This window comes from Mastigoproctus giganteus, chromosome 7 (assembly GCF_048544385.1).
Source record: "Mastigoproctus giganteus isolate SK-2022 chromosome 7, ASM4854438v1, whole genome shotgun sequence".
Lineage (NCBI taxonomy): Eukaryota > Metazoa > Arthropoda > Arachnida > Uropygi > Thelyphonidae > Mastigoproctus > Mastigoproctus giganteus.
This window is the reverse complement of record NC_143581.1, coordinates 83,910,503-83,928,013: the sequence shown is the minus strand read 5'-3', so window position 1 is coordinate 83,928,013 and position 17,511 is coordinate 83,910,503. Positions and strand designations below refer to the sequence as shown.

The 17,511-nt window shown below is 37.0% G+C and overlaps 1 protein-coding gene across 1 annotated transcript in view; it reads left to right on the top strand.

Annotated features, from left to right (window-relative positions):
- Nucleotides 1–17,511, top strand: part of nonC (serine/threonine-protein kinase Smg1) — a 1,411,261-nt gene that overhangs the window by 765,946 nt on the left and 627,804 nt on the right. The window contains exon 43 of the mRNA XM_090378365.1: nt 8,591–8,689. Coding sequence (XP_090234491.1) covers nt 8,591–8,689 — 99 coding nt within the window. The remainder of the gene's footprint in view (nt 1–8,590; nt 8,690–17,511) is intronic.

The following is a 17,511-nucleotide window of genomic DNA, read 5'->3' as shown; positions in this document are numbered from 1 at the left end:
TAATGTTAATAGTAGAGTCCTCCAGGGTACGGTCTTAGATCCACTGTTGTTTTCTGTATTTATCAATGATATTGATAAAGGTATATCAGGGTTATGTCCAAGTTTACAGACAATATGAAGGTTGGCAGGGTTGTTAATGACAGTTGTGACAGTACACTACTGCAACAGGATCTAGAAAAGTTGAGAAGATGGCCTGAGACGTGCCAACTGAAATTTAACATTGACAAATGTAAAGTATTGCATATTGGTAGTAGTAACCCGAGAGTAACATATCAATAGGGTGGTACTACACACATTGCAGCGAAGAATGAAAAGGACCTGAGGATAATTGTGCAGTCAGATATGAAGTCTTTTGAACAGTGCAGACAGGCTGCAAGAGAAGCTCATGGTCTTGTCAAGGATATACAGGAGTTTTGCTAGCAGGGATGTGATTGTCCCTTTGTATAAGGCAATTGTCAGGAATACTCCAGACCTGTATGCAGTATTCAAGTGTCACCTTGAATGCTGCATACAGGTCACAAAGGAAATATAAATCTCTGGAGATCTCACTTTAGGAAGGATGTAGAGTTGCTGGAATGAGTAGAGAGAAGGGCAACATGATTTGTGTGGGGAACAAAGGGTTACTCTTACCAAGAAAGTCTTAAGTTCTGCAAATTGCAGCTTCTGGAGACTAGACACCTGTGAGGTGATTTGATTGAGGTGTATAAGGCCTTGAGTGGTTTGAGCAAGCTTAATGCTAATGGGATTCTTTCTCTTGCTCAGATTACTCACCTGAGGGGGACAAATTCAAATTGAGGAAAGACAATTGTAGAATAATGTGTTGAAATTTGCCATTAGCCAGCGTGTGGTTGGTAGTTGGAACAAACATCCATCTTGTATTGTGGGTAGATAACTTGAATAAGTTCAAGGCAGAACTAGACAAGCATTTTGACTGAATGGATGGGTGAAATTGGAATAAAAAAAAAAAAAATTGTCTGATGCCATATAAGCTTTCTTTCTTGCAACATTTACTTTTTTTTTTTTTTTTTAATGGAAACCCCAAACACGAGAAGTACTAGAACCTATAGTACTTAGTACCATGCTTGGGTTGGAGGTTTTTTTTTTTTTTTTTTATGATAACCCCAGACACGAAAGGTATCAAAACCTGTAGTACTTAGTACCTGCATTGGTTTAAAGCAGAAGTATGGGGGGAGGGGGGTGCCGGAAACTTTGCTCTAGAGACTAAACATGGGTTTCACCACTTCAAGCCTCCAATAAGCAAAGTCGTGGTATTTCACCAGTTGATGAAAGTCGATATTTGTTGACATTAGACTTGAACTTCTGTAGACTGTAATTTTCAGGAAATATGTGTGAAGGAAGGTTGTTCCAGAAAACGGAAGTTGAGTTAATAAACGAGGAAGATGAAAAGTTGGTTCTGTGAGTTTGAAGTTGGACAGTATATGAATGTTGACTGGTGGCAGCATGTGTTCGGACTGGTTTGAAAGAGTGAGCAGGAATTATAGATGTCAATTTAGAAGAACAGTGCCCATGGAAGTAGTAGAAAAGGCATGCAGCAGAAACAGTACGTCTAGGAGACAGTGAGTGGAGAGACTCTGTTAGAGAGGAGTCATTAATTAACCTAATTTCCTTCTTCTGAATGGAATATAGAAGCCTGAGAGACATTTTGGGGGCACCGCCCCAGATGTGGGAACAATATTCCATGGTAGGGTGGATTTGCGATTTGTACAGAGTGAACAACTGCTATAGAAAAAACTAATGCTAAGAGCGAAAGAGAAAACCCAAGTTTTTTAGATGTAGAGGAAACAATATTTGTAATGTGCTTGTGCCAAGAGAGAATAAAGTCAGGGTAATTCCCAAAAGAGATATATCATTTTGCCTAGAAATCAGTGTCAGAGAGTATAAGAATAGGAACAGAAGAATCCTTTTTTGCCAGATATAAGACAAGACCTAGTTTTAGAACGATTGAAAACAACTAAATTGTCTTTGCCCCACTGGAGAATTACCTCGAGGCATTTAAGAAATTGGTAGCAGATATTCAAGAAGTTGAAGCTGATTGAGCAGGGCAAGGTTTCTCAAAATGGAAAGAGGAATGCAATGTGCTATCATCGGCAAAACTATGGATAGGATTTCCAGTTAGTGGAAGGTCATTAATATACACGAGGAAAAGAGTGGGGACACCAGCATTATTGGAGAAGTTAGAAGACAGAGAGCCATCACCCTCAGTGAGCAATCAGAGAGAAAACTGGATGACTAATTACAAAAAAACAGTTGACAGACCATAAGATGGAAGCTTGTTTTGAAGACTTTTATACTAAACATGAACAAAGTCCTTTGAGATGTCAAGAACAACTGCTTGTGTTTCACCGAACATTTCCATTGAATTTGCCCATAAATGGGTAACATAAGCCAGAATATCACCAGTGGATCATCAGGACCTGGAGCTTTTTTAGCATCAAATTCATCAAAATCCTTCTGACATCCTTTTGACGGAAGACCACGGGAGGCATTGAATGGAGTATATTGGGAATGGTGGTAGGTGTTTTACCAAGATCATTAATACATGAGTTGGAAGAAAAATGGGATGCCAGCAGGTTAGCTTTATCCTTGGCTGAAGTGACAACAGAACCATCTGGTTTTGACAGAGGTGGGAGCAGAGATGGGCAGAAGTTTCGGCCAATAACTTTGGCAAGAGACCAGAATGCTTGCCTATCATTAAGGCAATAAGCAAATTTTCTATTCTTAGCCTGTTCAAAATCTAGTTTGGACTGATTAATAACTGCTTTACAATTGTTGCGAGCTTTGGTGTAGGCAGAAAATGAAACTGAAGAATTGGAAACAAGCCAATTATGATACGCAACATTCTTCTCACCATACCTCTACTAATGCTAATGCTGTATTTGCTTTCATCAGATTCCCCTAGGCGCCTCCGTAGTCAGGTGGGCAGGAGGAGCAGTGCATAGCACATGCTTCTTGATTAGACTGGGGTTCGAGCCTGTGACCACCAAATACGGAGTATGCAGAAAGGTCAGGGAGTGACCACCGCATATCCCCGGAGCAATATGGCCTTATTTGCTAATGCTCCTAAAAACAAATAACAACAACAACAACAGATTCCCCTCGTTTTGTGATACTTTTGAGACACTTTGTTATTGATTGGTCATTAATTAACTGGACTGCACTATTTTGAAAGGAGTCTAGAAGCCTGAGAGGTTGTACTCGAGATTTGTACAGGGTGCGCATTTGTTTAGAAGAAAAGTAATGCCGGGACTTAAATAGAAAACCCAGTTTTTTAGATGGAGAGGAATCAGTATTTGTGAGGTATATTAAGATGTCCTGATATATATCAGCAAATATTAAGATGTCCTGGTATATACCAGCAAATATTAAGATGTCCTGGTATATACCAGCAAATATTAAGATGTCATGTTATATATCAGGACATCTTAATATTTGCTAATATGTGATCTTTGAGATCTGAGTGTCATTGAAGATAACCATGGGTGCTGTAGACTCCTTTTTGTGAGATAATAAGACATGACTCTTTTTTTAGGAGATGAGCATTTAAGGAATTGGCATTTGGGTATTTTAGAAGAAGAAGCTCTTTTAGCATAGCAAGATTTATCTCAAACTGGAAGGTGGATTTCAATCTGCAATCCTCAGCAAAATTATACATAGATTTTCTGGTATTCGGTTGAAAAGGTCATTAATATACAAGAAAGTGGGAAAGAGCACTGAAACTTGAGAAATACCGGCATTAGTGTAAAATTCAGAATCCACAAAGCCAAATACCTCATCCACAGCAAGCTGTCAGAGAAAAACGTTGATAATAGGTTGCAAAAAAATTGGCAGTCCATAAGATGGAATCTTGTTTAGAAGAGACCTTTGTGCCAAACATGATGAAATGCTTTAGAAATATGAAGAGCAACTGCCTGATTTTCAAACTTTTTCATTAAATTTGCCCATTAGAAACTGTCTTGGGAATTTCAGGCCCTTGGACTTTCTCTAATGTCATGATCAAATCCTTCAAGAAGAATTTGATTCAAACCCTTCAAGATCAAATCCTCTCCTGCTTTGTGCTTTAAATGTCCATAATACATTTCTTCTCTGAGTCTTCCTCAAGAGGGAGAAAAAGTACCCACAATAAGACATTTTCTCTTGCTTGCCCAAGTTGCTGGAAGATACTGAAAGAGATTTTCATTATACCCTTCAGAATCTAATGGCCTATAACACACACACTACCACCTAATATTACATTAGATGTTTCTCTTACATTTTTCAGATATCCTTCTCCCAAATATTGACATAACCAGTGAAAGTATATCCTCCAAGATATGCTTTCATTGTTTGGGGAAAGTATGTCTTGCAGCTCTCTCTGGATTCACGATGATGTTGCAATTCCGAGACATTGACTATGTAGTGTAAATAGGATTTCAGTAAATGTTATGTGATGTAGTATAATTTGAACTTATTTCTCGAAATATTACTTCCTATCAATTAAAAAAGTTAATCATAAAATGATTTACTTGCCTTCTATAGCATTTTATATGTTCTTGCATAGCACTTGACCTATGACCCACCCTACTTTCTTAAATGAAACAGGCCAATGAATGGTCAACCACTGTACAAGGGGGTAACAATAACCATTAGCATGTGAGTTACAGTTTTGGTTTTTATTGAATGAATAATTTGACTGTACTAATTTTGTTAATAACTACTTTTTATTCAGTGAGCTTAAATGATAACTGCCAGAAGATGCTTACATGCACAAATATTCAGAAATCATAACACATTTTTGAAAATATTACTCCTTAATCTTTTTAATTTTAAGTTAATAATTAATTGTGAGATTTTATAGTTTGTTTTTTTTTTCTGCTCATGTACCAATATCAATGGTTCCATGCAAACAAAATAGTTGCTTCAATTTCAGTAATGTATTCACCTGGCTTAAAAGTGTTTTAATTTTAATTTAATTATTATAGGATAATTATAATAGGGGGCTTAGAGAGGTACAGGTATCCTGTGTGTTATCAGACACTCAGCCTAAAACACTGATGGATCCAATATCTCTCTATTACAGAACATTTAGGAGAAGTCCGGTTGGCCTGCCTCCCTAAAATCCACTCATGCACACCTTCTCGATGGTAAGCCCTGTTACGTCACTTAGGTGGCAATGAACGTGTAGAGTGGTTCTCTTCAAGATGCCTGGTCAGCGTGAAGAGGAAAAGACCAAACCCTCCAGCAATGAGAGCACAACAATACAAATGGCCCTCAGTCCCCAGCAGCTTTCACTCTCCCTCTTACAGCAGCGAGAGGATCAGAGTGGAAGCAGAGGGTGCTAAGAATCTCTGGGTACGACCAGGCTGCCATGCACGGAAATTGAACTTGGCCTGTTATAACGTACGATCACTCATCGGTGAAGACAGGATATTAGAGCTGGAAAAGGAATTAGAAAATGTGAATTGGAATATCATCGGTTTGGCTGAAACAAGAAGAAGAAATGAATCACTTATAAGTTTATCAAGTGGAAATCTGCTGTACACCAATGGAAACAGTGAAAGGAGTGAAGGTGGAGTTGGGTTTCTGGTCCATAAAGATTTTAAAAACAACATTTTGGAATTCAAAAGTACATCACCAAGGGTGTGAAGACTAATATTCAAGATTTCTAAGAGGTACAAGCTAAAGATTATAATGATTTATGCACCAACATCGAGCCATGATGATGAAGAGGTTGAAGAAATGTACTCTGAAATTGAGAGTCTTCTAGATGAGCAGAAAACCCACTACACTATTATTATGGGGGACTTCAGTGCTAAGGTTGGAAAAAGGCAAAACAGTGCAGAAAGAGGAACTATAGGAAATTTTGGAATTGGTGAAAGAAATAAAAGAGGTGAGAGACTTGTGGAATTTGCAGAATCTCAAGGACTGTCAGTAATGAACACTTTTTTCAAGAAAAGGGTGAACAGAAAGTGGACATGGAAGAGTCCAAATGGATTAACAACTAATGAAATCGACTTCATCCTCACTAACAGAAGATATATTGTGAATGATGTTACCGTCCTGAATAAGGTAAATGTTGAAAGTGATCACAGAATGGTAAGATGTACACTTGATATAGATGTAGAAAAGGAAAGGAAAAACTGACTCGAGTAAATAATACAAAGGTCTTTGAAATAACAGAGGAGGAGAAAAAGCAGTATGTACTGGAACTTAAGAACAAATTTGAGCTTCTGCAGACTGCTCAGGACCAAGATATCGACGAGGAATATTACAACTTTCTGAAAGTGATAAAGCCCAAGAAACCTATAGGGAAACAGAAATCCAAAGAAGAAAAAATTAGTCAAGAAACACTTGTCATGATGAACCAAAGACGACAAATGAAGAGCAAGAAAAACACTGACATGGAGAAAATTGAGTATACTGAGTTATGCAAAGCCATTAGAAAGAGACTCAGAGAGGACATAAGAAGATTTAACACAAGAAAAGTAGAACAAGCATTAAGGGAAAACAAAGGATTTAAATCAGCAGCCATGAGCAGTAATACAGAAAGACAAATGATACTGAAACTGAAGAATAGTGATGGTGTACTTATAAACAGCAGAGAAGGCATAATTCAAATAGCAGAAGACTACTATAGAGAATTATACAAGGAGCGAGGGAATAATACCAGCAGTGGGGAACATGGATTGCAAAGTAGCAACACATGCAACATACCCGATATTCTACCTGATGAGGTAGAACATGCATTGAAGAAAATGAAGAATCGGAAAGTCCCGGGGGAAGATGAAGTTACTGTAGAGTTGTTAAAATTGGGAGGAAGAGACATAACACAAAAACTGGCAAGGCTCTTCACAAAGTGCATTAGAAAAGGTGTGATGCCTAAGCAGTGGAATAATGCAATCATAGTTTTGCTGCATAAGAAAGGAGATAAATCAGAAATTGGAAATTATAGACCAATTAGCTTGTTATCCCATATCTACAAGTTGTTCACAAGGGTCATTACTAACAAATTAGAAAGAATACTTGATGAGAATCAACCGAAAGAGCAAGCTGGCTTTAGGACAGGATTCTCAATTATGGATCACCTTCACGTAATATCACAGCTAATGGAGAAAGCAAATGAATATAAAACACCATTATGCCTGGCATTTGTGGATTATGAAAAGGCATTTGACTCCATACAGCATAAGGCAATGTTTCGGCCACTGGAAAGACAAGGCATAGATACTCCATATATTATGATTTTAAAGAAAATATATGAGAGTGCTACATCCTTTATTAGACTAGACAAAGACAGTAGCAAATTTAAAATCGAGAAAGGAGTTCGACAAGGAGACACAATATCTCCGAAGCTGTTTACTGCTGCCCTTGAGGAAGCTTTCAGAAGATTAGACTGGTCGCAGAAAGGAGTCAATGTGAACGGAGAGTACCTAAGCCATTTACGATTTGCAGATGACATTGTGGTCATAAGCCACGATCCCAAAGAATTAGAGGAAAAGCTTAATCAGTTATGCACAGTTAGTAAGGATTTTGGACTAAAGATGAATATGGCTAAAACAAAAGTAATGATGAACAAGTATGCCACAGAAAGGGAAATAATGATTGAAGGAGCAGTAATTGAAAAGGTGGAGTCATATACTTATCTGGGACAAGTTATTAGCTGTAATAATGATAAATGGCTGGAAGTCAAGAGAAGAATAAATTTTGGATGGATAGCATTCAGGAAATATAGTCACATACTGAAGAGCAATGTCCCAGTTTGTATGAAACGTAAAATAATGAATCAATGTATACTCCCCGCCATGACTTATGGAAGTGAAACTTGGGCACTCACCAAAAGAATGGAAGAGAAGCTAAGAACTACACAGCGAAGAATGGAACGAATTATATTGCGAATCAGACTGTTAGATAAGAAGAGAAACACATGGATTAGGCAGCAAACTCAAGTAAAGGACATTCTTATCAAAACTAAAGAACTAAAATGGTCTTGGGCAGGACACATAGCTCGAAGACATGATGACAGATGGACTAAGAAAATAACAGAATGGTACCCAAGAGGAGCTAGAAGAAAACCTGGAAGACAAAGGCGGAGATGGATAGATGAAATTCATGAGTTTTTGAGTAGTAAATGGATGGCCAGTGCTCAAAACAGAAGGAACTGGAAAGTTGCTGGACAGGCCTTCATCCTGCAGTGGATTGAAAATGGCTGATGATGCTGATAGGATAATGACTCCTATTTTTCTTTTCTTAGTATTTGAATTGTTACTGTTGTTTCATTTAATAAAACAAGTATGCATAAGTAAAAGAATTGGTAAATTCTGTAATAAATTTCTGGTGTGTGTGTGTGTGTGTGTGTGTGCGCGCATGCGTAGCAAAATTACTACAGTCTCAATGAAATCCAAAGTTGATATTGATATATATAAATGAGTTTGCTTTACTTATTAAATTGCTCATAAAAAAGAAGTCTGTTTTCTCTTACTATCTTGATTTGATTTTAAAACTCCATATATGATTGAAAAAAACCCAGCTTATTACTAATAATTCACCTCTTACCTTTTTGATTCTTATGCTTTAAAAAAATGTCTTTTTCCAGGTATACATACTTATTTAAAGGACTAGAAGATCTTCATTTAGATGAGCGTATCATGCAATTTCTATCAATTGTAAATAATATGTTTATGAAAAATAAAAGGTAAATTTATTTATTTTTGAAAGAGTTTCATTTAGCCTTCCTGAAATAAAATACAAATTTAAATATTGACATATTTATTGAATTTAATTTTGGTAACTATTTGAATTTTTTTTTTTTTCCCTGTGTATTTTATAAACATAAGAATATATTAATATTGTGAAATTCTGATATCCTTCTGTCACCCATTAGTTTGTGTACATCTTATTTTGCATCCTGTGCTATTTATTTGTATAATGATATTGTTATGTTAACTGTGCTTCATGTTTTTGATATTAAAATAAATTTGCCTTGTTTTATGTAATTCCTGTATGAAATTCATAATGTTTATAAATAATGCAAATAATGTTATATGAAATTTCAGTAATGAACCAACCAATTAATTGACTTTATTAATTTGTTGAATTGTTATTGAAAGTGACATATTTACTTTATAATTTTGTAGTTGATATAATTTGATGGCATAGGGTGATATTATTGGACTAAAGAACACCCTTGGTTTTATCTGCTTCCTATTGGGTAATGTTGCTGTTTCACAAGGTCATCAAAATCTTGCGCTTTATTTTGCCTGCTTTTGCACTATGTAGAGGACTGAAATTGGAGTTGGAGTAGGTAAATCTTGTTTTGTAGTTTACAACAGGTGCAGTGTTGTAAACTACAAAAAATTCTTGTCTTGTTGGAAAAGTGATACTAGTCTTTTTAAAGGTTTTTCTTTATTTCACTGCAGAAGCAAATGTCAGGTTGAATTTTATTAACAGTAGTAGTAGTAGTGGCATGTGATACAAGAAAACAAGCTTATGTAGCATCAGCCAAAAAAAAAAAAAAAAAAAAACCATTGCACACATCCATTACCTCTAAACATTTTTCTAGTTCCTCCTTGAATTTATTAAAGCTATTCACTTCCACAACGACAGATGGAAGTATATTCCAGTAATCAACTACCCGCTAGCTAAAGGCAAATTCCACACAACTATTCTACAACTGTCTTTCCTCAGTTGGAATTTATGCCCCCTCATGTTCATAATCTGAGCAACACAAAGAATGCTGAAGAAGTTGAGCAGGATCAGAATTGATCCTGCTCAACCCACTGAAGGCCTTATACACCTTAATCAGATTGTCTTGCAAGTGCCTAGTCGTCAAATGCTGAAATTTGCAGAATTTAAGCCTTTCTTGATAGGACTACCCCTTTGTTCCCTTCACCAATCTTGTTGCCCTTCTCTGTACTTGCTCAAGCAACTCTACATCCTTCCTAAACTGAGGCCTTCAGACCTACACGTAGTATTCAAGGTGTGGTGTGACCATTGCCTTATACCAAAGGATAATCGCCTATTTTCCTTACTAGCAATATTCCTGTATATTATTGACAATACCCATGACCTGCTCTGGCAGCCTGTCTGCACTGCTCAGAAAATTTCATATCTGACTGCACAATTGTTCCCAAGTCTTTTTCATTTTCTACCACCCTAAGTGTAGTACCCACAGTTGGTATGTTTCTCTGGGGTTACTTCTACCCTTATGCAATGTTTTGCATTTGTCAATTCTAAACTTCAGTTGCTACTTCTCAGTCCATCTGCCGAACTTTTTAGATCCTGATGCGGTAGCACACTGGCATTACTGTCATTAACAACCATGCCAACCTTTGTATCACAGCAAACTTTGACATTAAGCCTGATCGATATCAATGATAAATATACGAAACAACAGTGGGCCCTACACTGAATGCAAGCGGATTCCACTAATAACATTAATCCACAAAGAGCAGCATCCATTGATTACCACGCTCTGTTGTCTCCCACTCAACTTACCCTAGCCGACCGGGCTAGCCGAGTGGGTAAAGTACCTGCCCGGCAACCCAAAGGTCGCGGGTTCGATTCCCGCCTCGGGCTTAGATCAAAGTACTGCAAAAAAAACCTTGGGAGGTGCAATATGGCCACAGAAGCCGATGCACCAACAACTACCAAATCATAAAAAAAAAAAAATCAACTTACCCTTAATACTATACTACTCCAATTTGTAAAGTTGTCTTCCATGTGCAACAGTGTCAAAAGCTTTCCTGAAATCCTGGTATATGATATCAAAATTATTTTTTGCATCCAGTTCCTTTGTAACCACATCATTGTATCCAGTCAAATTTGTTAGACAAGACTTTCCCCTTAACAAACCCATGCTGTGTCTGAATTATTACTGCAGTCTTGTCTAGACGATCCTGCAATGCATCTTTAACCAGTGACTCCATTATTTTCCCTGGAACAGAAGTCAAACTAACTGGTCTGTAATTACTTATCACCCTTAGATCCCCCTTTGTGAATTGAGGATACATTTGCACATCTCTAGTCCGTGGTGATGTTCTCATAATTATGAATTGTAAATAATAAATTGTAAACAATAATGAATTTTAATAGCACACAGTTTACAACCCAACAGATAAATATCTGTTCCTTATTAATCACCAGCTCGAGATTATCAGCTCTTCTTTGTTTGCTTTAAAAATATAGACACATTTAGTAATTTTGAAAATCATGTGTGTTGTTTACACAGTTATTAAGTAAAGTTGCATAAAGTAATACTTGCACTTGTGTCAGTGAATTTTTGCACACATCATTTTTATTTTTGGGGGGGGGGGAGACATTTTTATCAGCTTGACTCAAATTTGTAGTTAGAAGGAATCTGTTTTGTAGAGATGGAATACATTTAAACAAAGATGATGCAACAGTTGAGGATACCTTAAGGGTTCAGGGAAACTGCTAGATTAGGGTACAGTGGTAATATAGATACCCATTTACCTGATGATATTGGTCAAAATAACACTTGCATATACCTCAAGAGTTCTTGTTTGTTACTGCTACAAATCCTATTAGCAAGTTTCTGAGGAGCGAAACATTTCAAATGAACTGGTGCCTGGGAAGGAGGCTTAAATAACTTCAAGAGATGTGTAAGGGTAATTAGCTATACAAGAACACTAAGTCTTAATTGTTTATACAGAAATGTATCATCAATAATATTAGTGAATTCAAATTTCTGGTTAGGACAAATAATGCTGATGCCACCCAAAAATAGGGGATGACAAGTTTTAGTATGGTATGTTCAATGTATTTAGGAAGAATAGGGCAGATAGAAGGGGAGGGGTCATGCTTCTTATAAAAAGCAGCCTGTGCATGATGAAAGCTTTCCCTGTAGATTATTCCCACTCTCACCTTTGCTTCCAACTATCTCACACCATACAGATTCTGTACGCCAGGTGATTGTGGAGATTATGATGACAACCTCTACATGCAAATGGAATTGCCAAGTAAGCATGAATGTCTTATATTTGCCTCTAATTGACTGGAGCAAATGGGAAAGAAACTCTGCATGGGGCACAAAATATTTTAAATGGTGAGGGTGGTTCAATAAAGAATCGCCCTCACCTATTTCCACATATCGCAGCTCATGATATCTTGTGTGTAGCATCATACATATGATTCTACTAAAGGTATAAAATTTCAGCCCTGTGTCTTAATTTGTTTTCTCTTACAGAGCTGAACATGTGACGAAGTAGCATCATGGACAAACTTGAAGCCACAACTGTAATCTGGTATCTGTTCTTGAAGTGGAAATCTCCTGAAGAAATCCACGGGATGACTGCTGTATATAAGAATGAAGCCCCATCCTATGGCACTGTGAAGCACTGGCATAGACAGTTTAGGTGTGGTCGGACATCGGTAGAATCTGAGCCCATTCCAGCTCATCCCCATTCAGCCTTTGATGACAGCACAATCAGAAAAGCAGAGTCGTTAATCATGGAAGATAAGTTGTTGACCTCCACTGCAACAGATGAAAGTTTGTTCTAACTATCAACCACCCACTGGCTAAAGGCAAGAATCTGCACATATATTCTACAATTGTCTTTCCTCAATTTGAATTTATGTTCCCTCAGTTGAGTAATCTGAGCAAGAAGAAGAATTCCGTCAGCTTTGAGCTTGTTCAAACCATTCAAGGCCTTATACACGTAATTAGCAGAACTCATTCCAGCAGCTGTACATCTTGCCTAAAATGAGACCTCCTGACTTGTATACAGTATCCAAGGTGTGGCCTGACCATTGCCTTATACAGAGGGACAATCACCTTATTCCTGCTAGCAAAATTCCTGTATATTATTGACAAGACACCATGAGCTACTCCTGCTGACTGTCTGCACGGCTCAGAAAACTTCATATCTGACTGCATAATTACCCCAGGTCCTTTTCATTATCCACTGCCCTGAGTGTAGTATGACCCAGTTGATACAATACTCTTGGTTACGACTACCCATATGCAGTACTTTACATTTGCTCTTTTCCATCAACTTTTCCAGATACTGTTGCAGTGGCATACTGTCATTACTGTCATTAACAACCCTGCCAACCTTTGTGTTGTCTGCAAACTTAGACATTAACCCTGGTGTACCTTCATCAATATCATTGATAAATACAGAAAACAACAACGGGCTCAACACCAAAGTCTGGAGGACTCCACTAATGACGTTAGTCCACGAAGAGCAGTGTCCACTGATTACCACTTTTGGTCTTCTCTTGCTCAATCATCCTTTTTTCCATTGTAGCAACTTGCCTTTATTGCCATTCTACTGCAATTTGTACAGTAGTTTTTCCTGTGTCACTGTATCAAAATCTTTCCTAAAATCCAAGTATATCGTCTTCTTCAAGAGGAGTGTTTCCATTTACAATGGGTTTCCTCAACCTACAAGTTATTTTTTGATAGGAATTTTTTTCCACCATAAAGTGTGGTTCAAGCTGGTCTTGGTCAGTTAAACCTTGAGCTGCCATGCACTCCCATACTCCATCCATCCATCCATGTCCTCCTAGGTCTTCCTTTTCTCCTTCTTCCAGGAGGTATCCATTCCAGGATAGCGTTTGGATATCTCGTTTCTTGCATCCGTTTTACCTGTCCATACCATGTTAAATGCTTTTCTTTGATAGTGTCAGTAATATTCTTTTTCACTTCAATTTTCTGTGGTGAGCAATTTTCTCAGCAATTTCAGTTTTCTACTCACCTATTCAACATCCAGGTTCTGCTCCATACAATAGAAGACTTTGTACAGTCGTTTGAAATATAAGTTTATTTGTTTTCTTTAAAATATTTCTGCTCCATAGAACAGAATTTAACATGCCAATAGTCTTTCTGCCATCTGCAATTTTCTTATTGATCTCTGCTTGGGAGGATCCATCACTTTGTAAGATTGATTCCAAATATTTGAATTTATTGACTTGTTTGGTTTTAAAACCTTCAATATTTAGAATGTGTTGTGATCCTGAAGATAACATTTCAGTCTTGCGAAGATTGATTTTTAGCCCCCATTGTTTATATTCCTCAAGCAATTGATGACATACATAGTCATCTTCTAAGTCTTGTATTGTCACCACCTGATTGTCTGCAAAAAGTAAATTGTGAATATAGATGTTCTTATTGATCAGCAATCCTAATCCCATTTTATTTAATTTTTTTGACCAGGATTAGGTAGAAGTCGATATAAATTTTGAAAAGTGTTAATGACATGCAACTGCATGCAAAAGCCTTTGAAGTGTGGAATTCAGGTGACAAAGCTGATCCCACTTTAATTCTGTATAGCTTATTCCTGTAAATTATCTTAATAACGTTAATCAATTGTCCACCAATATTTACCTCTTTCAGTGCTTCCTATAAGAGTTTTCTTGGAACGCCGTCACATGCCGTTTCAAAGTTAACGAAAATCATAAAGATTTCTTTTCCTTGCAATTGCCTTTTTTCAAGGATATGTTGTACTGTTGAGATAGGGTCTCTACATACCTCCTGGCCGAAAAACCACTCTGTTCTTCTGACACCTCAGTTCAGGCTTTTAAATGGTTTGTGATTCATTTTCCAAGAATCTTTAACAGCGGTTTCAGGACACATATTCCTCTGTAATTGGAACAGCTTTTCTGATCGCCCTTTTTATAAATTGGTGTAATATGTCCTGTTGTCATTTCTTTTCCTCTCAGTATAGAAGACTTTGTACATTTAACAGCTTTTGTATCAAAACACCCACTGCTCTTCTTCCATATTTCAGAAATTCCACATAAACTGCTCCCGTCCAGGTGATTTACCTTTAGTAATAATTCAACGTCCTGAACAGAAACTTTTAAGCCAGAATCTTCAACACCAAAATCCTCCACTGTCTTGACCTCTTTCTGTCTTCTTTTAAAAGTCCTTCATTGTACTTCATCCAGTCTTTCAAAGGTATTAATTGCAAACTAGTGGTGTGTTTATTCTGTTTTCTCAAGTCTTTAAGGTCTTTTCAAGATTCCACTGATCACTTGAAGCCCGAATGGATATTACTAGTCTTGCGCTTCCTTTCCCATACTTCATTTTTTGCTTCTACTACCAATCGATTGGCTATTTTCTTCTTTCCAGCATAAATGTTCCTATATCCATCATTCCTTTCACCCAGCCATTTCTGATTTTTTCATGCAACTTTGTTTTCCTCTACAGCAGCTCTTACTTTCTCAGTAATCCAGGTCTTTTTGGTCATAGGCTCTTCATTTTGCCTAGGATTTTATGAGCTATATTTTTTACAATATTTTTTAATTATTCGTAGATTTCTTCAGTATTAACTTTTATCTCTGTGTTAATTTCAGCCTCCAATCTCCGGGTGAAATTGTTTCTAATGTTGTCATCCTGAAGTAGTTCAACGTGAAATTGATCCACTTGTAGTATTTCTCCTTCCCTGCATAATTGGTTGTCCACTCTTATTTTCTTAATCTGGTTGCACCTCAGTGTTGTTTTAACAAGAAAATGGCCAGATCCACATTCGTCTCCTGTATAAACTCTGACATCTCTCAATATGTACGTCCCTGAATGTTTTGAAATAATGTAGTCTATAGCTGATCTAATTTGTCTTGTCTTGTCTTGTCTCCAGCAACCAAATATATTTATGAAAATCCTTGTGTTGGAAAAATGTATTGTTTATTCTCAAGTCGAACTGTTCACAAAGATTGATTAGTCTATCTCCGTTGTCATTCCTCTCTTTCTATCTGAATCTTCCAATAACTTTGATATTTTGTTCCGTTCCAACTCTTGCGTTGAAATTGCCCATTAAAAATATCACTTTGTTCTTAGGGATTTCTTCTATTAGTTCTCTCAGATCCTCCCAAAATTCATCCCTCAAGGTATCAGTGGTGTCATTAGTTGCGGCGTATATTCCAAAAATACATATTTCTCTCCTATACATTGTCAATTAGAGTGAGATCATTCTTTTATTCCATGATTTACATGATTTGCTAACTAATCTGGTTAGCTATTTTGACAGGGTCAGTCGTGAGCTGGATTTAGGAAATAATTTCGACATTGTTTATTTAGATTTCAGCAAAGCATTTGACTCAGGCCTGGAACATAAGCTGGAACAGGTTGGAATCACAGGGCAAAATTATTAGATTAGGTTAATGTAAGAAGCAGGGTTCCCCAGGGACCCGTGTTGGGACCACTGTTGTTTTTAATTTTCTTAATTGACATTAATGAAACAATAGAGGTTATGATGTCTAAATTTGCAGATGTTATAAAGATTGGTAAGGTGCTTACATTGCCAAACCGAGCTTCAGAATGACCTAGGTAGCCTTCAGGGATGGTTAAGAAATGTGGCAACTATACTTTTATTTTACAAAATGCAAGGTCTTATACCTGGGGAGCAGCAACCCCAAAACGACTTATTGGTGAAGTTGAACTAAAGTCTGTAGTGGAAGAAAATTGAAACTTGGGAGTTTCGATGTGGTCAGATGTGAAGTTCTCTGAGCATGGAGCCTTCCTTGCAACCTGTCTGCAATGCTCAGATGTGAAGTTCTCTGAGCATTGCAGACAGGTTGCAAGGAAGGCTCCATGATGTCCTATGGATGATTTATTGAACATTTTCTAGTAGAGATAAGATCACAATCCCATTATATTAGGCTATAGTTAGACTACACTTGGAATACTGTGTTCAAGTGTGGAAACTTCTTGAAAGGGCCCCAATTTGCCTGGTAAGATCGGCATTGATACGAGGAAAGACTTCTCATATGTGGGTTCACAGCTTTGAAACTAGGAACCTTTGAGGAGACTTGATTGCAGTGTTTAAGGCTCCGAGAAGCAAAAGTAAAAGGAATTAGCCTGAAATTTTCACGGTTATAAATTATTCTAGAACTATGGGCCATAAATTCAAGTTATGGTGAAGATGTTTAGACTACATTGCAGGAAGTTTTATTTTAGCCAGCGAGTTATAAATTACTGGAATAAGTTACCTTCATGGGTGGTTGAGGCTGACATTTTAGGGAAATTCAAAGGTCAGCTGGATAGTTACTTATGGGAGGAGGGAAATGCATAGATTGTCTATTATATTACTCCTTTTTTTTTTGTCTTTGGCTGGTGCAGCATATGCCTTAGGTTTCCTTGCACCATATGGCTATTACTTATACTCAGTGCTTTTTTGTAAAAAAATAAGTGCCGGTACTCATTCTTTGCTAACAGGAAAAATTGAAAATTAAAAGGATATGAAAAGTACTCTAAAATCTTTTTTCCCTTGATATTGCTACTTTAGTAGTAATGTTTTTGGAATAAGAACAACAAATTAAGTCTATTAACACAGTTTATTAAGCATAAATTTATTATTCAAGTATATAAAAAAAATAAGTAAAAGGAGTAAAATGTAAGTAAAATAATTAAAAAATAATTTCATAGTAAAGTTTTTGTAGAAAATTCCAAATTTTTATTAAGCTCTCATCCAAGGCACTATGCCAACTTCTTTTCTTACTGTTTGTGTCAGTTGCTGAATGAAGTTTCCGAAGCGGCCATGAATCGACATATTT